Source organism: Hylobates moloch, unplaced genomic scaffold, assembly GCF_009828535.3.
Source record: "Hylobates moloch isolate HMO894 unplaced genomic scaffold, HMol_V3 SCAFFOLD_8, whole genome shotgun sequence".
NCBI lineage: Eukaryota > Metazoa > Chordata > Mammalia > Primates > Hylobatidae > Hylobates > Hylobates moloch.
In genome coordinates, this window is record NW_026652283.1 from 20011508 (window position 1) to 20034819 (window position 23312).

The following is a 23312-nucleotide window of genomic DNA, read 5'->3' on the forward strand; positions in this document are numbered from 1 at the left end:
TTGGGATAAAGCATAAAGGGGACTTTTGTAATACTAATCGAGAGGATGTACCCTGATACAGTGAGAAAGTGAGATTCATTTTTTTCTTTACAAATTCAATAAAATATTTACATTTTTAGAATATTATTGAAGCCTCATATTTCAGATTATTGCCCACTATTACAAAATACTACCTCATTATTTTCTTTTTAACATAGGAATTTCAGAAACAGCTTACTAAAGCTAAAAGAATAATGATCATAGGGAACGGTGGTATTGCACTTGAGTTAGTGTAAGTATATATTTTTAAATATGATAACCCATTTAAATTGTTTAAAAATAATTTGTTTTTAAATTTAACAATTGCTTTGTAATTCATGTGATTTGTTGTCAGACTGGAAAATGTTTTTTATTCTGAAAATCAAAGATAAATATAATTTTCATATGTTTTCAAGGGGAAAAATCCACCATATTTTTTTAGCTCTTGTGGAATCCATAATTGTAGAAATTTTATTATAAAATATATATGTTTTGGGAATGCTTTAGGTCTCAAGGTGGTTGGCCAAATTTGGCCCATAAATGTGTTTTATAAGTATATTTTATGTTTAAAAATAATTCAAATATTTACACCTTTTGAGATTTCTAGTGATAGCCCTCACCACTTTTTATTGCTTATGTGATAAATCCTGCTTCATTCATTTATGTTACCTGTCTGGCCAGTGTAACCCAAAATGTTTGTGACTCCTGTTTTAGGATATGTGGTTCTTCCAGCTCTTTTTTTTTGGTAGCTTGGGAAATGTGAACACGTTAATTAATTTTCATCTTAAGACGATACTACAAGTTCAAAAACCATTGAGAAATATCCTGCTGTGGCCTGCAGAAGGTTGATTCACTTCATGATTTTATCCTCTAGCAGATGATTGACATGAAATAGTCTGGATCTTTTTCAGGCCATAAAGTTGGGTCAAACCACAAAGAGGACAAATTTGAATCAAAATAAGGACTCTGCCAAAGCCATAGCTTTGCTCACCTGCATTCAATCCAACCCTCAAACTAGGTTTTTGCCCCTTTTTTAGAGGATGATCTCACCCAGTGGAAGGCTGTAAGAGTTCTTAAATTGCCTGAGTACTATGGGTAACAGTCATTATTGTTATTATGAAGTTTGTGGCATTGTATGGAGAAATACAGAGAAAGGGTCAAAACCAAAATGTGGGCCAAGAGGGAAGAGGTATAGATTTATTGTAAATGGGGCTTCAAATCCTTGTGTATAATATATACGTGCCAGGTTTTCTCTATCAGCTATCACCAAAGTATCACTTACTATTATTATAATTGTTACTTACATTTAAAAATTTTATGTTCAAAAATATTCAGTCTTACATTTAATCCTATTCATCATTTTCTTTAAATTAAGGCTAATTTTCTTACCCTTCCAGTTAACCAGTGTAACATCCAAAATGTAAGTTGAGTGTGTTTATACTCAACACACAATTGAAAGATTATCCATTTTGTAACTCTACATCAGAAAAATATTAAAATAATGACTAAAATGAGATTAAAGACTGTATAATTGGATAAAACTCATAATTTTGTATTTAGTAAGCTCTTCTTTGGTAATTAAAAATGGACCCACATAATGTTATTCTCTGACTTCAGGTCTGCTGCATGATTAGGTCTTTGTCTCTCATGAAAGTTGGCATACCTATACCCTTTCTACACTGTGTTTCAGTGAAACTAATACTGATGTTCTTCGTTATACATTTATTTCAGTTATTATCTGTTTTCTTCTCTCTAAGTGTAAGTTAATCCTTTCCTTTTCAAACAGATAATTGTTTTTCATAACTTCACAAAACCGCAATACCTCATTGTCTGTTTTTGTAGAGTCGTTTTCAAAATGAAAGCAGTATTTCCCCTCTGTGTGTGATGATAATCGTCAAACTTGTGCATCTTGCTGAGAACATAGTTCAAGTCAGGAAAAGAGGATTAGAAGGTGTCCTAGGAGGTAGAGCAAGCGGTGAAGTTTCTTGTGGTTACTTGTAATAACTTCGTCTGCTAGTCGGTCATCAGTATGTTAAACTGCACTGATAGGTGTTACAGTGTAATATTACTTTAAATTTAAAAATGGTAATGTAGAGAAATTTCCAGTTTTTCAAAAAGAAAGCATTGCATGATAACTGTATGCCTGTATGTAAATTGAAATACAAACTTTATTACCAAATTTGTGTGTATTCCACTTTCCACTGGTCAGTAATGCTATATGACCAGAGTAACATAAAATAGAATGTTCACCCAATAATCTGGAATTTGGTGCCTAATGTTTACTGACATAGAAGAGCTGGAAAAATAAAGACTTATTAGATGAAGCAAGGAGTTCCTTATCACCGTATGTTGAAAAGCATGAATATCAAGTGAACTGGATTCAGATGTACTAAACCTTTTTTCTGTAATCTGTTTATTGATTAGTCTTGAAAAGTCGTGTAACCTAACTATGTTATATCAGTCTGTGAAATAAAGATGGCAATACTTTGTACCATAAAGAAATGTGAAAAATTAATACCTTAACTTTTTAATTACAGTATTTTATTAGTATTGCAAGTTTAGATAAAATCCTATTATAGTTAGGATGGCCACATATCTTGTTTGTCAGGGATTGTCTCCATTTCCACCAGTTGTACCAAAAATGATTATTAGTAGCAGATAGTATCCCAGGTTAGATGATAAATTATGTGATCATCTTAATTATAATAGACTTCAAGGACTTTGTGAAATGAATATTGTTAGGAAAACCATTTCTCAGTATCTAAACCTAGAATAAAATATCATATGCCCATTGCCTTATGTTAGTGGTAAATAGTAATAGAAGGTGGCTTATATATACCATGTCCATTCTTTCCTTCCTCTAAGATCCTTGATCCTTGATCTTGATCCTTAAGATTTTTAGCTTATAACTCTGATTTTCTCCATTTTCTATCCCCTTCCATCATGTGCTTTGAAGATATAAAAAGTTGATACCAAATAAGTGACCGATTCTCAGTATTATAGCTATGTACCATCCATCCATTACTAATTACAGTATAACCAAATGTTTTAAAAAGCACTGCTTACCCCTGGGGGCCATTGATATAATAAGTGTATTGTAGAAATTGAACATTTTCTAATGATATACATTGTAATGAAATTTAACTTAATATTCAGTACATGTATTTGTCACTTAAAGGTTCTTTCTGTAAACTTCAGTTTCTTTTACTGTTCTATTTTTAATTCTTAATATCTGTAAAGAACGTTAATATTCCTCTTTATAATCAGTCTTTCCCAGTTTGCCTTAAAAATGTATTCCCTACTTTTGCTTCAGGAGATCATTATTTGCAAATGCAAAGATTTTTTACTTAGACTTTTGAAATCACTCTTAGTAACTTTAATATTGTTTTTAGGTATGAAATTGAAGGCTGTGAAGTGATTTGGGCCATTAAAGATAAAGCTATAGGGAATACTTTCTTTGATGCAGGAGCAGCTGAATTCTTGACTTCAAAGCTCATTACTGAAAAATCAGAGGCTAAAATTGCACATAAAAGAACCAGATATACAACTGAAGGTAAGTGTAGCACCTAGCTCGTTAATTCTCATACAAAACTTTTTTAAAACCATATAGGGAAAGGCTACAAGAAAATTTAATAAAATAAATTTTGGAAATAGTAATATGGATATTTATGTATCTTTACATGAATTTTTCAGATTTTCTATTTTATATATATGTATGTATTTTATATATATATAATTAAAACAAGAAATTTAAAATAAACTGAATAACTCAGCCCATCTGCATCTTTGCAAACAGATGCTACACTTGGGCAATACCTGAAGAAGTTTTGTAAAAAATGCAATGAGTTGAAAACTAATACAAACTTCATATTTTTTAAGTTTGATAGCCTTGAAAAACTTTTAGATTATGAAATTAAATAAGAGTTTTGTACATTTCGGAGGTGCTAAAAATAGACAAAATTATAAAAATTTGAAGGCTAATTTTCTTACCCTTCCAATTAACCAGTGTAACATCCAAAACATAAGTTGAGTGTGTTTATACTCAACACACAATTGAAAGATTATCCATTTTGTAACTCTACATCAGAAAAATATTAAAATAATTACTAAAATGATTAATATAGATAACATAGGTTAGTCATGCTGTAATGTATGTATATGTATGAATCATTACATTGCCTAAATAAAAAACTTCAGAACACTAACATATTTCTCTACCTGGTAATTTTTATATTATTTAATTTCATCTCTTTAGGAAGGAAAAAGGAAGCCACAAGCAAATCTAAAGCAGATAATGTAGGCAGTGCGTTGGGACCAGATTGGCATGAAGGCTTGAATCTTAAAGGAACAAAAGAGGTATCTTTTCATATACTAATTGGATATGTCTAAATGTAATTTTAAATTCTTGAACCATTTATTAAAGACTGGTTATAAATATATAGTCAACGAACTGCTAGGTCACTTTACTTAAAATCCATAGTGCTAGGAAAAGACCTCCAATGCAGTTGGTCCGTTTGGCCACCAAAGAAAACTGAATGTCAAAGCATCTAAGACTGGATCTCAGCCTACGTTTTAACTCTTGAGGTGTGATACTGTAATATATATACAGTCATACCTTGGAGTATTGCAGGTTCAGTCCCAGACCATCACAGGAAATGATATATCACAATAAAGTGAGCCACACGAATTTTTCAGTTTCCCAGTGCATACAAAAGTTACATTTATAACATACTGTAGTCTATTAAATGTGCATTAGCATTATGTCTAAAAAAACAATGCACATACCTTAATTTAAAGATACTTTATTGCTTAATATGCTAACAATCATCTGAGCCTTCAGCAAATCATAATCTTTTTTTGGTGGAAAGTTTTGCCTCAGTATTGGTGGCTGATGACTCATCAGGGTGGTGCTTGCTGAAGATTTGGGTGGCTGTGGCAATTTCTTAAAGTAACAAGTTTTGCCCCATCAATTGACTCTTCCTCTCATGAAAGACTTCTCTGTAGCATGTGAAGCTGTTTTAGCATTTTGCCCAGAGTAGAAGTTCTTTCAAAAGTCAATTCTCTCAAACTCTGCTCTGCTTTACCAACTAAGTATATATAATATTTTAAATCCTTTATAATTTCAACAATACTCACAGCATCTTCACCAGAAGTAAACTCCATCTCAGATAACTACGTTCTTTGCTCATCCATGAGAAACAACAACTCATCTTTTCAAATTTTATCATGAGATTGCAGCAATGTAGTCTCATCTTCAGGATTCATTTCTAATTATAGTTCTTTTGTTATTTCCACCACATCTGCCTTTCTCCATTGAAATCTTGAACCCCTCAAAGTCATCCATGAAGGTTGGAATAAACTTCTTTCAAGCTCTCGTTAATGTTGATATTTTGACTTACTCCCTTGAATCATGAATGTTCTTAATAACATCTAGAATGGTGAATTCTTTCCAGAAGGTTTTCAATATACTTTTCCCAGATCCATCAGATGCATCACTATCTGTGGCAGCTATAGCCTTATGAAATGCATTTCTTTAATAAAACTTGAAAGTAAGGATTACTCCTGGATCCACGGGCTGCAGAATGGATATTGTATTAGCAGGCATGAAAACATTCATCTCCTTGTGCATCTCTGTCTGAGTTCTTGGGTGACCAGATGCCTGGTCAATGAGTGTAGTATTTTGAAAGGAATCTTTTTCTTTCCTGAGCAGTAGGTCTCAACGGTGGGCTTCAAATATTCAGTAAACTATGTAAACAGATGTGCTGTGTATTACTCCATTCTCACAGTACTATAAAGAAATACCTGAGAGTAGGTAATATTTATAAAGAAAAGAGGTTTAATTGGCTCACGGTTTCACGGGCTGTACAGGAAGCGTGACTGGGGAGGCTTCAGGAAACTTTCAGTCACAGGGGAAGGGGAATTATGCACATCTTACATGGCCAGAGCAAGAGGAAGAGAGAGAAGAGGGCTGGTGCCACACACCTTTAAACAACCAGATCTCATGAGAACTCTTATCATGAAAACAGCACTAAGGATGGTGCTAAACTATTAGAAACTGTCGCCATGATCCAGTCACCTCCCACCAGGCCATACCTCCAACATTGGGGATTACAATTTGATACGAGATTTGGGCGGAGAACCAGGCCCAAACCATATCATGCTGTCATCCAGGCTTTGTTGTTCCATTTACAGAGGACAGGCAGGGTAGATGTAGTATAGTTGTTAAGGGCCTTAGAACTTTCACAATGATAAATAGGCATTGGCTTCAACTTCAAGTTACCAGTTACATTATCCTCTAACAGGAGAGTCTGCCTGTCCTTTGAAGCCAGGCATTGACTTCTCCTCTATAGTTATGAAGGTCCTAGATGGCATCTTTTTCCACTAGAAGGCTGTTTCATGTACACTGAAAATCTGTTGTTTAGTGTAGCTACATTCTTCAGTTATCAATTGCATTTTTTTGTTGTAGAGATGGCTTCTTTCCTTAAACCTCATGAACCAACCTTTACTAGCTTCAGCCTTTTCTTCTGCAGTTTCCTCACTTCTCTCAGCCTTTACAGAATTGAGAACAATTAGGGGCTTACTCTGGGTTAGTCTTTGGCCGAAGGGAATGTTGTGGCTGATTTGATCTTCTCTCCACACCACTAAAACTTTCTCCATGTCAGGAAGAAGACTGTGTCGCTTTCTCATCATTCATGTGTTCATTGGAATACCACTTTAGATTTACTTCAAGAATGTTTCCTGTGCATTCACAATTTGGCCAACTGTTCAGTGCAAGAGGCCTGGCTTTCCACGTGCCTTCCTCAATAAGCCTAATAATCATTGCTAGCTTTTGATTTAAAGTGAGAGATGTGTGATCCTTCCTTTCACTTGAACACTTAGAGGCCACTACAGAGTAACTGATTGCCCTGGTTTCAGTATTCTTGTGTCTCCGGGAATAAGGAGGCCCAAGGAGAGGGAGAGACATAGGACAACAGCTGGTTGATGGAGCAGTCAGAACACAGAACATTTACCGATTATGTTCACTGTGTTAGATGGGTGTGGTTCATGACACCCCAAGACAGTTACAATAGTACATCAAAGATTACTAATCACAGATCACCGTAAAAGATCTAATAATGATGAAAACTGAAATATTTCAAGAATTACCAAAATGTGACAGAGACACAAAGTGAGCACATGCTATTGGAAAAATGGCACTGATAAGACTTGCTTGATGTGGGGTTGTCACAAACCTTCAATTTGTAAAAATCACACTGTATGCAAAACAATAGTGAAGCACAGTAAAATATTGTGCCTGCAGTTTTCTGGCACACAACTCCTAAAATTTTTGGCATCTCTGAAGTGATGTGTCCTTTTGTATGCTAACAAGTTGACTGGTTAGCCCCTAGGTGGCTTCAGAATGGGGACTGGTCACAGGAAAGACCAAGGCATGATTAGAGTTTAGACTTTCCAACCTCCAGGAAGGGAAAGGGGTTGAAGGTTAAGCCAATCACTAGCAGCCAATGATTTAATCAGTCACCTACATAACACAGTTTCCATGAAAACCCAAAAGGACTGGGTTTGGAGAGCTTCTGGATAGCTGAACATGTGGAAGTTGCTAGAGGGTGGTCTATCTGGAGAAGGCATAGAAGCTTCATGCCCCTTATATGCTTTGCCCTATGTATTTCTTCATCTGTTTCCTCGTGACATCCTTGATAATAAACCATTAAGTGTTTCCCCAAATTCTGTGAGATATCCTGATAAATTAATTGAACCTAAGGGGCTCATGGGAGCCCCTCAATTTATAGTTGGTTAGTCAGACCAAATGGTAAAACACCCGGGGCTTGCAATTGGTATTGGAAGTGGAAGACAGTCTTGTGAGATTGATCCCTCAACATGTGGGACCTGATGCTATCTCCAGGTAGATAATAACATCAGAACTGAATTGAATTAGAGGACAGCCAGATGGTGTCCTGTGCAGAATTAGTTGCTTGCTTAGTGTGTAGAAAACACCCCACACACATTTGGTCGCAGAAGTATTCTGTGTTGTGAGAGTATAGTAGGAGAAACTGAGTTTGTTTTTTCCTATATCCTCAGATCAGGGATAGAGCTCTCTATACCCAGACTACAGTGAATACTCTTGTCCTATTTTAAATTAATATTTTCTCAAAGGTCACTTCAGATGCATGCAGTAAACTTATAAAAGTTATTAGATGGATTAGAAATACACACTTAATATCCTAATTGGATAAGGAGATGATTTGCTCTTCCTCATTTTGTTAGATATTTTGATTTTTTAATAGTTGTTAAAAGGCTGCGAAATCTAAATGCTCTAAGAAGCGTGCATGCAGTCCTTCGTTACTTTGTGTGATTTCTTTAGGGCACTGGTTTTTGGCTTTCAGTAGGTAGGAGCGGGGCTGGCTACACGGTGCATCTAATTTTCGTGATGGAAATTATACAAAGTCCCTTTCTGCACCTTCAGATCGTAATATTATATTTTTAACCTGAGAACTTCAGCAGTTCAATTCAATAAGCATTTATTATTTACTACCTACTTGGGACTTTATTAATGTTCAGGGATATAACAATAAGTCAAGACAGATCTGACATGAAAAAATTTTTATAGTCCATAACTATTGTCATTTTTAAAATTTTTATTTATTTATTTATTTATTTATTTATTTATTTGAGACAGAGTCTCGCTCTGTCGCCCAGGCTGGAGTGCTGTGGTGTGATCTCAGCTCACTGCAACCTCTGCCTCCCGGGTTCAAGTGATTCTCCTGCCTCAGCCTCCCGAGTAGCTGGGACTACAGGCACACACCACCAGGCCCGGCTAATTTTTTAATTTTAGTAGAGACAGGGTTTTACCATATTGGCCAGGCTGGTCTCGAACTCCTGACCTCAGGTGATCCACCTGTGCCTCAGCCTCCCAGAGTGCTGGGATTACAGGCATGAGCCACTGCGCCCAACAACTACTGTAATTTTTAAAAAATGCATTTGTAATTATCAAAGAGGCCTAGGCTAAAAAGCATTCCCTCGATGCTATCTGCTAATGCAGCTACCAGATCTCTTAAGTTACTGAATGAATTTTTGTTCACTCCTTTCATGTGCATAGAGAGACTTGTTTTAGGGCACCCAGTGTGTTTTCATTTATATTATAAGAATTATGTTTTCTATATGTTTCTACAAGTATACATTTTGTCTTCATCATTAGTAACCCAGGTTATTCTTTCTGCAGGTATTATGCTAACCAGTATTTTCTTAATTTTAGTTTTCTCATAAGATTCACCTTGAAACTATGTGTGAAGTAAAGAAAATCTACCTTCAGGATGAGTTTAGAATTTTGAAGAAAAAGTCCTTCACTTTTCCAAGAGACCTTAAGTCAGTTACAACTGATACAGGCAAGTAATGAAATAAGAAAAAATATATATAACCACTTAATTAAAAGGAAAACAATTTAATCGTGCTGTGTTATATTAAAAATAACTTCGTATTTCCATATAAAATTTAAACATGAAAAGTAAAAATAAAACCATAATTTAATAACATTAACTCACTTCATTTCACTATCTGTTGTTTTCTAGTAAATTAAATCGTATAGGGCATTACATCTTACATAGAGCTCAGTGTTTTGATCAACAATCAGAATATATTATAAATCAAAATAAAACAAAAACCTAGAGCTCTTAAAGGTGACATGATTTCACCCAAATCAGATTGAAAATGTATATTTTTGGGACTAAGATGCAGCTCTCCTAACTCCAATTCCACAACTCCTCTGAGAATTGCCATGATTTGAAGAAATACACTCAGTTAACTAGCATATGAAATATTCTACTGTTCTGAATTCTTTGAATTTTTCCATAGGAAAGGGGAATTTGAATATGAGTAGTGAGGGAAAACACCTAGTTGAACTAAACACAAGTGGAGTGTAAAGTATTACGAAAGATTTTTAGAGAAATAATTTAGAAATAATTTAAATGTACTTCGTCAAAATTTATGTGTCCAAATTTGAAGGAAAAACATTTAAAATGCCATGGTTTTAAAATTATACCCAAACGAGATGATGCTAATTGCATTAAAATTGCTTTAGCAAATATGCCTCATAATAATTGCTAAGGAGTGTGTTACAAAGTTATCTCTTGCCTTTCTTTTTCTTTCTTTCTTTGTTTCTAGTCATTGTAGTCACATACATTGCTGTGGTGATGGTTCCATTCGCAAATAAAGTCTGTATTTTTTTTTTTTTTTCTTAAAGAGATGTGGCCTGTCTATGTGGAATTGACCAATGAAAAGATATATGGCTGCGATTTCATTGTCAGTGCTACAGGAGTTACACCAAATGTAGAACCTTTTCTCCATGGTAACAGTGTAAGGTGAAATTTTTTTGTCCAGCTGTGAATATATTTGAAGTATTTTTGTGAAGATCTCTAATTCTCAAGCATGAACAATTACTATTTTAGTGTACAGCTGTAACTTAACATGGTTGAAAGCAGTTTGGTTAAAACATTGTCTTGATTTACAGCATTTTTTACTGCTTAAAATCCTTACATAGTTATATCCTGGCATAAGCGTCATCAGTAATGGTTTATAATGTATAATTTATTTATCTAAATGTTGGTAAGACACTGACACCTCCAGTGACTTCTCAAAAATGATTCTTTTAGAGAAACCATCTTGTATTTTTTGCTTTTCAGCACTTGAAGCTTACAAAAATAAAAAATATTCTTGTAGTTATGGATAGGGTAGTCACATGGTTATTGGATACTTTTCATGTTGAAATTCTGACAGTTTTGTGGATCAGTCTTAGTTAGAATTTGATCCATGGAAATTCAGCTTAGGTGTCTAAACTTTGCTGCTATTTTTCATCTTCTCATTAAAGATGAGCAGCAAAGTGTAACAATTTAATTTTTTCTTTTACTTTAAAATGGAAAAAGTCATTTCATTTTTCTTAACACTTAACGCTTATGAGGAACATTGTTTAGTTTGATCTAGGAGAAGATGGTGGCCTGAAAGTGGATGATCATATGCACACATCCCTTCCTGATGTCTATGCCGCCGGTGACATCTGTACTACATCCTGGCAGCTGAGCCCAGTCTGGCAGCAGGTAAGCTAGCATATGTGATCATATGTTTTTATCAGAGATTCTGTCTGAAAATAAAGCGGTTGTTACCAACAAATCCAACTTCTGGTTTTCCAACTTCTCTGCTTAAGTAGGAAGCTAGCACAGAGTTGTTATATATATTAAAAAAAAAAAAAAAAAAACCTAGAATATTTCCCTGTTTGGTAAGTTATCATTATAATGGTAGACTGGGATATCTTTTAATTTAAAAGAAATTATGGGCTGTTACTTTGTTTTTCATTCTTACCTGCTTATCAGCACTGTCCAGGAGAACTTTCTGTGATGATGGAAATGTTTAATTCCTCACCATCCAGTCAGGTAGCCAGCAGCATGTCACATGAGCACTTGAAATGTGGTTAATGTGACTGAGGAACTGAATTTTTATTTTTACTTACTTTTCATTAACTTTAAACAGCTGTATGTGGCTGCGATGTTGGACAGCACAACTTTAGATTAAAAAAACTACTAAGATTGTAAATTATATAGAAAAGCATTCTATTCCTGGATGATCCTATTCTGTCCCTGTGGTAATTGTTACTAAAAAATATTCCGGGCGCGGTGGCTCACGCCTGTAATCCCAGCACTTTGGGAGGGTGAGGCAGGTGTATCATCTGAAGTCAGGAGTTTGAGACCAGCCTGAACAACATGATGAAATCCCGTCTCTACTAAAAATACAAAAAATTAGCTGAGCATGGTGGTGTGCGCCTGTAATCCCAGCTACTCAGGAGGCTGAGGCAGAAGAAGCCCTTGAACCTGGGAGGCGGAGGTTGCAGTGAGCTGAGATTGCGCCACTGCACCCCAGCCTGGGCAACAAGAGCAAAACTCCGTCTCAAAAAAAAAAAAAAAAAGTTCCTGCAGTAAACACCTTTCCTGAGCCTTAACAAATCCCAACTGGATCTAGACTTTTTCCCACCCTCACAGCTTTACCTACCTCCTCCTAACGGTGGAACAAAAATACTAGAGGAAGATAAAGACAGTGACCAGAGGTGTGCAGAGGAGTAGAGACCTAGGTAGATGTTTGAGATAAAGGAACCAGGCAACATTTATCTTTGTTAAAGACCAGCTCCACAGTTAGGGACATTATTCATTCAGATTATGCAGTGTGAAGCAGGAGAAGAGCTAAAAGTATTTCAAGAGGCAGCACCATCATTTTGTGTTCTTACAGACAGTAGAGACATCAGTAAGAATGGTTCCAGCCTTTTTGTTTCTAACCTGCCTCATTCTATGTTATTTCTGTGGCAAGACTATCACAAATTCTTAGAGTTGGAGTTTGTGGGTTCTTTTTTTTTTTTTTTTTAACATTTTTAGTTCTCTAGGGTAAATTATATCTTAATGTGTTACAATCTGAAAGAGGGAAAAAAAATCCGAAAATAAACAGATGGGCCTTGTTTTGAGTGCACCTTATAGACCCCATTTCTTGGCTTACACAAGCAATAAGGATACTAATTTATGCAGTTGAAGATGCAAATTTTCCGGCCACTTCTCTTAGCTGTTCTCTAGTTGTTACTGTGCTCAGTTTATTCTGACCCCCCAGCCATAAACTGCCTTTCACTCCATCAAATCTATAATACCTTGTTTACAGAGGAGATTGAAAAAAAATCTATCACTTCTGCTAGAAATGCTTAAAACTCATGTCTATGATTATATTATTTCTGCAAACAAAAGACAGCATTAAGTACATAGGCACATACAGGGAGGTAGAAGGAAACCAAGTGCTTATTATACCTATTTAATTCTCTCAATAGTTACAGAGTAGGTAGTGTTATGTTTACGTTTCAGGTAAATGAACCGAGGCTCAGAAAAGTTAAATATATATGTAGATCTGTTGATATTAAAATCCACTGTGACTCCCAAGGTCAGTGTTCTTTTTTTTTTTTTTTATACTTTAAGTTTTAGGGTACATGTGCACAATGTGCAGGTTTGTTACATATGTATACATGTGCCATGTTGTGCTGCACCCATTACCTCGTCATTTAGCATTAGGTATATCTCCTAATGCTATCCCTCCCCCCTCCCCCGACCCCACAACAGTCCCTGTTGTGTGATGTTCCCCTTCCTGTGTCCATGTGTTCTCATTGTTCAGTTCCCACCTATGAGCGAGAACATGCAGTGTGTGGTTTTTTGTCCTTGCAATAGTTTGCTGAGAATGATGGTTTCCAGCTTCATCCATGTCCCTACAAAGGACATGAACTCACCACTTTTTATGGCTGCATAGTATTCCACACTGTATATGTGCCACATTTTCTTAATCCAATCTATTGTTGGACATTTAGGTTGGTTCCAAGTCTTTGCTATTGTGAATAGTGCCGCAATAAATATACGTGTGCATGTGTCTTTATAGCAGCATGATTTATAATCCTTTGGATATATATGCAGTAATGGGATGGCTGGGTCAAATGGTATTTCTAGTTCTAGATCCCTGAGGAATCGCCACACCAACTTCCACAATGGTTGAACTAGTTTACAGTCCCACCAACAGTGTAAAAGTGTTCCTGTTTCTCCACATCCTCTCTAGCACCTGTTGTTTCCTGACTTCATAATGATCGCCATTCTAATTGATGTGAGATAGTATCTCATCGTGGTTTTGATTTGCATTTATCTGATGGCCAGTGACGATGAGCATTTTTTCATGTGTCTTTTGGCTGCATAAATGTCTTCTTTTGAGAAGTGTCTGTTCATGTCCTTCGCCGACTTTTTGATGGGGTTTTCTCTTTCTTGTAAATTTGTTTGAGTTCATTGTAGATTCTGGATATTAGCCCTTTGTCAGATGAGTAGGTTGCAAAAAATTTCTCCCATTCTGTAGGTTGCTTGTTCACTCTGATGGTGGTTTCTTTTGCCATGCAGAAGCTCTTTAATTAGCTCCCATTTGTCAATTTTGGCTTTTGTTGCCATTGCTTTTGGTGTTTTAGACATGAAATCCTTGCCCATGCCTATGTCCTGAATAGTATTGCCTAGGTTTTCTTCTAGGGTTGTTATGGTTTTAGGTCTAACATTTAAGTCTTTAATCCATCTTGAATTAATTTTTGTATAAGGTGTAAGGAAGGGATCCAGTTTCAGCTTTCTACATATGGCTAGCCAGTTTTCCCAGCACCATTTATTAAATAGGGAATCCTTTCCCCATTTCTTCTTTTTGTCAGATTTGTCAAAGATCAGATAGTTGTAGATATGCAGCATTATTTCTGAGGGTTCTGTTCTGTTCCACTGGTCTATATTTCTGTGTTAGTACCAGTACCATGCTGTTTTGGTTACTGTAGCCTTGTAGTATAGTTTGAAGTCAAGTAGCATGATGTCTCCAGCTTTGTTCTTTTGGCTTAGGATTGACTTGGCGATGCGGGCTCTTTTTTGGTTCCATGTGAACTTTAGTTTTTTCCAATTCTGTGAAGAAAGTCATTGGCAGCTTGATGGGGATGGCATGGAATCTATAAATTACCTTGGGCAGTACGGCAATTTTCACGATATTGACTCTTCCTACCCATGAGCATGGAATGTTCTTGCATTTGTTTGTATTCTGTTTTATTTCATTGAGCAGTGGTTTGTAGTTCTCCTTGAAGAGGTCGTTCACATCTCTTGTAAGTTGGATTCCTAGGTATTTTATTCTCTTTGAAGCAATTATGAATGGGAATTCACTCATGATTTGGCAGTTTGTCTGTTATTGGTGTGTAAGAATGCTTGTGATTTTTGCACAGATTTTGTATCCTGAGACTTTGCTGACGTTGCTTATCAGCTTGAGATTTTGGGCTGAGACAATGGGGTTTTCTAGATATGCAAACATGTCATCTGCAAACAGGGACAATTTGACTTCCTCTTTTCCTAATTGAATGCCCTTTATTCCCTTCTCCTGCCTGATTGCCCTGGCCAGAACTTCCAACACTATGTTGAATAGGAGTGGTGAGAGAGGGCATCCCTGTCTTGTGCCAGTTTTCAAAGGGAATGCTTCCAGTTTTTGTCCATTCAGTATGATATTGGCTGTGGGTTTGTCATAGCTCTTATTATTTTGAGATACATCCCATCAATACCTAATTTATTGAGAGTTTTTAGCATGAAGGGCTATTAAATTTTGTCAAAGGCAGTGTTCTTTTATACCAGGGAGTCTCAAAACTTCATAGAAATAAAAATACAATAGATAAATTAATACTGTCATACAAAACAATTTAAATGACTTCCCAGAATCAGTTGCTGAGATATTTATGTTGTCTTGGGGTGAGGCACCAAGATTCTGTCTGACCACTGAGGTTAACAGCACGGCAGACCTTAACTAGTGCATAAAAATGAAGGTTGCTGGAAAATAGAACAAATTCTTCAGTGATACTTTGACATCTCTATTAATGGTGATGACAAATTTTTGAAGAAGGGACTGGTTAATTAAAACATTTTTCTCACCTGGTATAGCTTAATATAGTTTCATAATATTTAATAGAAATGCTACTAAAACAGGTATGATTGGTATCATCTTTTAATTTTAGAGGCAGTAATTTAGATAGAATTAACAAATACCAAAAGTCAGTCTGATTAGTCTGATTAGTTATCCATTGGTGACTGCTTCTGTGGCAAAGATGACAGAAAGACTGTCAAACATTGAACTCCTTTAAGTGAATTTACAAGGTTAACATTTTTCAAATAATGATCATGAAAAATGACATTGTGTAACATTTTTTCATTATTTCAGATGAGACTGTGGACCCAGGCTAGACAGATGGGATGGTATGCAGCAAAGTGCATGGCTGCAGCAAGTTCAGGAGACTCTATTGACATGGATTTCAGCTTTGAACTGTTTGCTCATGTGACAAAATTTTTTAACTATAAGGTAAGATAGTTAAGCATATTAATGCCTTCTCTGCTTGTTAGTCTTATGACTATGATAAATCATCTGATTTTCTTGGTTGAATAAAAAGGTACATAGTTTCAATCATCTACAAAAAAAAGACATTTTTCATTTCTTACAAACCAATACCTGGTATTATTGCTCATCTTAATCCCTAATCATCTGATCATTATTATCCACCTTACTATTTTAGTTAAGAGGGAAAAAAAAATTCTCTCCAGATCTGTTACTTGTTGGTGCATTTTTAACTTTTACTTGTGATTCATCCTTTCTTTGTGAGGGGAACTAACAGCTATTGTACTCAAAAATAAACCAAGTGCTTTCCTGTAATGTATTATCTTATTCAGTCCTCTTCACATTACTCTGACAAAGGTTGTTTTGGGTTGTTCTGTTTTTTTTCCCTAATTTACAGAGAAGGAGAAACATATTCAAAAGCCTCAGGGAAATTAAGAAACTTGTCCATGAAAGCTCTAATGCAGTTCCTTGCCAAATCTTTAAACCACGACTCCACATAGTTTAATGTATCCACATCCTACATATTTATATATTCACTATATAGTTTTAATGTTCATATAGATTGGTAGAATCACCTACCTATATTCACTAGATATTTTTAGTGTTAAATCATTAAACATTAACATTTGACTATATTCACCAGAATTTTTTAATGTCAGTGTAGATTGTGTGGTAGTGTCACCTGTAGAATTAACGCATGCTGTTCAAACATTTTCTTTCAGACTCTTCCCCAATAACATTTTTAGTTATAAAATTTTGTGGCATAATTTTTCTGCTGGCTATTCTAACATGACACAAAGTAACTACCCATTACATTTTCTTTTTGATACTCATGACAATAACCTTTTTATCTCTATATATAGGTTGTACTGCTGGGAAAATACAATGCACAGGGCTTAGGTTCAGATCATGAATTAATGCTGAGATGTACCAAAGGACAAGAATACATCAAAGTCGTCATGCAAAATGGACGAATGATGGGAGCTGTCTTAATTGGTGAAACTGATTTAGAAGAAACATTTGAAAATCTAATCTTAAACCAAATGAATCTTTCATCATATGGAGAAGATCTGCTAGATCCAAATATTGATATAGAAGATTATTTTGACTGAAAATGGAATGTCTTGAAGAATCATATAAAGTTCCAGATGACACCAGAAAAATCACAAGTCAGTAAAATGAATGACTGTATTGAGTTAATGATGACCACACTGAAAATTACAGAAGTGATAATGATAATAGTGGAAAAATATAAAAACATAAATTCTAAGTTTGAAATCAGTTCAAAGTTTATTTATAGATATATCTTTCCAATACAACACTGACCACTTAGATAAAAATCTTCAGTTATTTATTTCTGTGTTTTAAACATAAATGTGTTTACTTGTGATTTAGCTTTGGAGCAAATTTAGCTAAGTTATCTACTTAGCCAAATGTACTCTAGTAGACTAGAACCATTCTTTTTGAAATGTCAAAATATGGCTATGGTTTCAGGAACTTTAAAATCGGTTGTATTTTACTTTAAATAGAGATGTAGCAATATCTTGTTTGCTAATATTTATATTGATGACTGACTCCTTTTTTGTTGAATTGTACTTCTGGTTTTATAACCTGAAATCATCTACAAGCTTGTCCAACTCTAGCCCACGGGCCTAATGCAGCCCAGGACAGCTTTGAATGCAGCCCAACACAAATTTGTAAACTTCCTTAAAACATGAGATTTTTCTTGCAATTGTTTTTTTTTTTTTTTTTTTAAGTGCATCAGCTATCGTCAGTGTTAGCATATTTTATGTGCGGCCCAAGACAATTCTTCTAATGTGGCTCAGGGAAGCCAAAAGATTGGACATCCCTGATCTACATATTTAACTTAAAGTATCACTCAGTGAGCCTCTGTCAGTATAATATTGCTTTCAAAAAGATAGTTATGTCAAAAGAAAAAATATAGCTAAGTATATAAAGGCATAAAAAACTTAAGATAATTACATGAACTTATTCTCAAATATTTTGCATTTAAAGAGTTTTACATAAAAATTTTTCCCTTGTTTTATACTGGAAAATATATAATTCATGATCTCTAATTTTCAAACGTTCTCAAAAGTTTAGATCTTCAGAGATAAGCTCTGAAAATATAGATCCATACATATAAAATATAACTGAAATTGTTTTAAAAACTATTGTCTAACTAACTACAAAAATAATGGCATATACATGCATAAACCATCTTTAATTAGAAAATTTAGTAACATTCATTTCAGGCATCATCGATTTTTCTTTTCTTAGCTCCTGTATTCTTACAACCAGATTGCTGAAGCATGTTTGCGGCCTTCTTCTGGAAGTTGCCTGAATTTTTTTCCTCCATCTTTTTATCAACTTGTTCAGAATGACAAGTTTGAGATGATTCAGCCTACAAAAAAAATAACAAAGCAAGCACCTTGGTAAAAATCCAGCTATTCAGTTTTCTCATGAGATTAAATATTTCAAAATATTCTTTCTGTATCAGTTGGCTTTTTAAGTATATAGGGGTCTAGTTTTTTATCTACAAATTTCTATTCAAATATGAGCCCTATTTTGAATAAAAGGGGCTACATTATGAGAGAAGTTCTAAAGACCCCAAATGTCCTTAGACACAATGGCACTTGACATGCTTTTGCAGACTTGATAGTATTTGGTTTATAACAGTGGTTTCTAACCACTGGAACAGCAGAAACAGACTTCTCAACTATTAGTAATCACAACCAAATAAGAGCAGAGTGCATAACAAAATTAGATATTAAAATGGGGTCCTCCCATTCCAAGAAATTGGAAACCCCTAGTTGATGTTAAAAGTCTAAATTCTTTCACTTATAAGTCTAAATTCTTTCACTTATATCTTTACAGAAAATATATTTTCTCTCTTCCATACCCAGAAATCTAATCAGAAAACGGACTTTTCTCATGTTCAACTGGACCTAGGGGAATATGACAGAAAAGCATCCCATAGGCTTTAATATACTTTTTTAAAATATATAAAACTGAAAATTAATAGCCAGTTACCCTGAAAGAGTTCTGCGTGGACTTTGTCACTTGCATAGTAATAGCATGTGCCTCATTGTTCAGAAGATTAGCTTTAGGTCCTATTTTCAAATATGAAATGGTAGCATAAGCTGTAAAACTGTAGTCTTCTCTGCAGAAAATAAAGGCCAACAATAAAGCTTTTGAAGGAATCACAGAAAACAAATTTATAAAAGAAATAACTATGTGCAATAATTTTTAACACACTGACTTGAAATAATAAAATTTACAAGAATGCAAACAAAGCCTTTAAAGAAAATATTTTCATTACTTTTTTTATACTGACCAAAGTTTGAGTGTTTTAGGTAAATTACTTTCTATAGCATTTAAAAGTTCACACAAAATAACTGCAAAACCATTTATTCTGTTGCAATTAAAAAAAAAAAATCATAAAGACAAGCTGAAAGGATAATGAATGAGTTTGTACATACTTAAGATACTGCTGTATCAGAAAGTGTGCAATAATCTTCTCCAGGTCTTCACGAGGAAGTGTGGGAGCCACAACACCTGCTACTCTCAGTTTTGCTGCACCCTTTCCCATCCAAGAATCAATCAGTTTCAATGGAGTGAGTTTTTCATTCAGTTCCTCTGCCTGCTTCAGGATCTTGATTAGATCTCTGCAGTACTCTGTTATATTCTTTCTTTCAAATGCTGTAATAAAACAAATATGGTAGCAGGTAATGGGGATTTAGAAATGAGGGCAAAGATAGGCTATCTTAAGTAGTTAAACTGGTTTAAAGCTGGTTATCAATGTGAGCCACCCTAAACATTGATTTTTAAATGTATTCTGAATTAAGACTAGGTTATTCCTCAAGTCTCTGTCACTAGACCAAGTTATGGTCTCTGTAAACATTGTGGGGTTTACAGTGATATATATAAAAAATTGGTTATCAGAAGCCCTGCCATATACTCTAGAAATCAGAAAGTGTCTGCCAGACATGATAACTAAGTTACTAAGAGGTGTGCTTTATAGGAGACCCTGTCTGTTCTAGTATAGGCTCCTGAGTGAACTCTGATTTAGCAACAAGAATGTCCTCAACTGATACCCCAATTATTAAGAGACCAGTACTCTGATTTATATATAACACTGTTGTTATTTTATAAGATAGATAGTCTAATAAACTCATAAATTTCTCTGTCTGCAAAGTTAAAAATACAGTGGCTTCCACCTAACAAGGCAACAGAACTCAGTAAGGTCTTACCATGAGGTACTGCCTAGTCCAGATCTTGAAATACAACCCACAGATGAAAAAAAGTTAAAATACAGTGCCAAAATGATGCAGGCAAATCCCAAAATTGGGACTCAGCCCAGGAGGATTCCCACTTTCATGCAAGAAAGAATCTGAGAGTAAGCCAACAGAGTAAAGTGAAAGCAAAGCAAGTTTATTAGCAATAGAGTATAGGAAAATGGCGGCTCCACAGACAGAGCAGGGCTACCCCAAAGGCAGAGTGGCACTGTAGATTGCTCAGTAGCGATATTTATAGCTACTCCTTAGTTATGTGCTAAATAAGGGGCAGATTATTCATGAGTCTTCTAGAAAAGGTTAGGGAGTTCCTGGAACCATGTAACTTTCGGGCATTGTCATGGCATTTGTAAACATTCATGGTGCTAGTGGGAGTGTCTTACAGCATGCAAATACTTCTTATATTTTCTAGTTCTAACTGGTTTGGGCCAGTTTCTTTGCTACATGTGGTTTTGACCAGATCCTGTTTTGATCAGCAGGGTTGTGACCAATGCTCAGAAAACAAGTCCTGCTGATCTACATTTAAAAGAATTCTAAGTAAATCTCCTATGACTAATTAGCCATTAATTGGATCAAAAATGATTCTTTATAATCTCTATTTTGCACTAAATTTTCTTCTCAATTAGTGACTATAAAGTATTAGAGATTATCACATGGTTACCCTTTTATAGAATAGCATTTCTATTCAGAAAAATGCAAATATTCTCCTTCATTTATTAAAAATTTCACATCCTCAGTATAGCAATATAAAATGTGTGCATACACATAAGACTTTTCCTTTTATTCACCTTTGTTTCAAAACTTCATGTTGATAGTTTTAATTCTGGAAAATCTGATTCACACTTTAATCTTTTAAATCCATTTGGAAGTCTAATAAATACTTCTCTCATGTCCCAGCTGTATATACAGTTTTGTGCTACGTAATATTTTGGTCGGTGATGGACCACATACATGCCAGTGGTCCCAAGAGATTATAATACCATTTTTGAGACGGAGTCTCGCTGTCGCCCAGGTTATTACCATATTTTTACTGTACTTTATGTTTAGATACACAAATACTTAACCATGTGTTACAGTTGCCTGCAGTATGCAGTACAGTAACACGCTGTACAGATTGGTAGCCTAGGATCAATAGACTATACCATATAACCTAGGAGACTATACCATCTAGGTTTATGTAAGTACCACTTTGATGTTTGCACAATGACAAAATCACCTAGTGATGCATTTCTCAGAACATATCTCTGTCACTAGGCCTTATGACTATATTAGCCTATAAAGCTTTACAAAACAACAAACTCACCACTGTCTTTACAGCAGTTATCGCACATTTTGTTACATGCTTCTGAGTTCCATACTTCATCAAAATGTTGAGCCATCAACACACGACGACATCTGCAAACACATTTAAAGATACAAATTATTAAAGGGTATAATAAAGTTTTAAGAATCTCTATTTCAGATTACACAGTTATACACTGTATTAGCCTCCTATAACTGCCATAATATTACCATAAACTTAGTGGCTTTAAACACAAATTTATTCTTACATTTCTGTGGTTTAGATTTAGAAGTGTACTATGGGTTCCACTGGATCAAAATCAGGGTGTCAGGTTCTTCTCATATCACACAATCTAAAATAATCTCCCTATTTTAAGGTCAGCTAATGAACAGTCTTAATTCCGTGTGCAATGCTCCCTTCCTTTTGCCATGTGAGGTAACATACAGGTTAGGAATTAGGACACGAACATCTTTGGGGGGCCATTGTACCCCCGACAGGACTTTTTTCCCCACATGTTCTTGATAAACACTGTTTAAAAAATTGTCTGAGTTCCATTTTTAAATTCAATGTTTTGCAACTATTAGGAGAATATTCTTGACAGTAAAATAGTTTCTTATATTTTAATAAAGTAGCAATATTTGAGTCAAAACCTTAAAATATGCTTCATGAGAATCCACTGGCCTTTTAAAGACATTTTCATTTTCTCATTTCTTTTAACTAGATTATTGTAGTATCTATTGGAAAGAAAGAACATTTCTATCACTGTGGGGCTGCTATTTACCACCTCGACACTTCTGAGCACTTCTTATGTGATAGGCAATAAGAGCACAAAGATAACCATGACAGAAAGCTTTCAGGAAGCTATATAGTCTAACTAAAGCCACCCTAAGTAGATTTAAACTTACTTCTTAAGGAGAAACTTGGTATTTCATTGACACATGAGCTGGCAGGATAGCTCATGTTACTGAGCTTGACTCTCAAAATGCCTATCTTAACCATAGACCTTTTCAAAATTATTAAAGCATGTAACTGTACACCAGCGCCAGAGGAAAAAAAGGCTTCAACTTGCTATCAATGTGTCTCAAAAACCTTCAATTAAAAAAGTAGTTTTGGAGAATTATCTCAAAGATAGGGCATCTTTTCTTGAATTAAGGCAGATCATACAGATTGATGTACTGGTTCCTACCCTCCAACATCTGCTTTTATGGATCTGCACTTTGGTGTTACACCAGTGTATTTAGTAAGAACTTAAAAACGATGTCATATACTTTCATATTTGCTTTAATTGATAAAAGTTACAAAAAGGTATGTGGCTTACTTGCTTATGTTTTGACAGTATGATACCATCTCATAAAGCTTCTGCTGTCCCACATTTTCCATCACCACCATTGAACTTATTCTGAATATATCTCCAAAGCCATAGTACAAAATACAGTCTGCTTTCATGTCATCTCGACCTGTGGTGTGAGAAACCTTGAGATTGCAGAAACCTTGAGATTGCAGAATTACATTTAAAAATTCAAAATGTGCAAAAATGACATACGGTAAAATTAGCAGGCGGTGTTTTATATACTACATTGAGAAATTTTAGAGATGTGGAAGTTAATTTGTAATGGGTACCCTCAAATTAAAAAAAAACTCTAACGAGACATCAGTAATCAGCTCTACTAAGTTAAAAAATGTGTCTATAATCAAGTTATAGATTTGAAATCACTAATTAAAAATTCAAGAGGCAAAGATGAACATCAAATTATCTTAACACACATAAGAAGAAACAATTC

The 23312-nt window shown here is 34.9% G+C and overlaps 2 protein-coding genes across 2 annotated transcripts in view; one reads left to right on the forward strand and one right to left on the reverse strand.

Moving 5' to 3' along the window:
* PYROXD1 (pyridine nucleotide-disulphide oxidoreductase domain 1) overlaps positions 1 to 17119 on the forward strand; it is a 31670-nt gene extending 14551 nt beyond the window's left edge. The window contains exons 5-12 of the mRNA XM_032159790.2: positions 198 to 271; positions 3411 to 3571; positions 4274 to 4374; positions 9269 to 9398; positions 10253 to 10365; positions 10980 to 11102; positions 15784 to 15921; positions 16818 to 17119. Of these exons, the coding sequence (XP_032015681.1) occupies positions 198 to 271; positions 3411 to 3571; positions 4274 to 4374; positions 9269 to 9398; positions 10253 to 10365; positions 10980 to 11102; positions 15784 to 15921; positions 16818 to 17066 (1089 nt within the window). The 3' untranslated portion in view covers positions 17067 to 17119. The remainder of the gene's footprint in view (positions 1 to 197; positions 272 to 3410; positions 3572 to 4273; positions 4375 to 9268; positions 9399 to 10252; positions 10366 to 10979; positions 11103 to 15783; positions 15922 to 16817) is intronic.
* Positions 17120 to 17218: 99 nt separating this feature from the next.
* Positions 17219 to 23312, reverse strand: part of RECQL (RecQ like helicase) — a 32870-nt gene continuing 26776 nt past the window's right edge. Inside the window, exons 11-15 of the mRNA XM_058441952.1 lie at positions 22850 to 22988; positions 21553 to 21644; positions 19437 to 19656; positions 18988 to 19117; positions 17219 to 18358 (exon numbers count right to left, since the gene is read on the reverse strand). Of these exons, the coding sequence (XP_058297935.1) occupies positions 18206 to 18358; positions 18988 to 19117; positions 19437 to 19656; positions 21553 to 21644; positions 22850 to 22988 (734 nt within the window). The 3' untranslated portion in view covers positions 17219 to 18205. The remainder of the gene's footprint in view (positions 18359 to 18987; positions 19118 to 19436; positions 19657 to 21552; positions 21645 to 22849; positions 22989 to 23312) is intronic.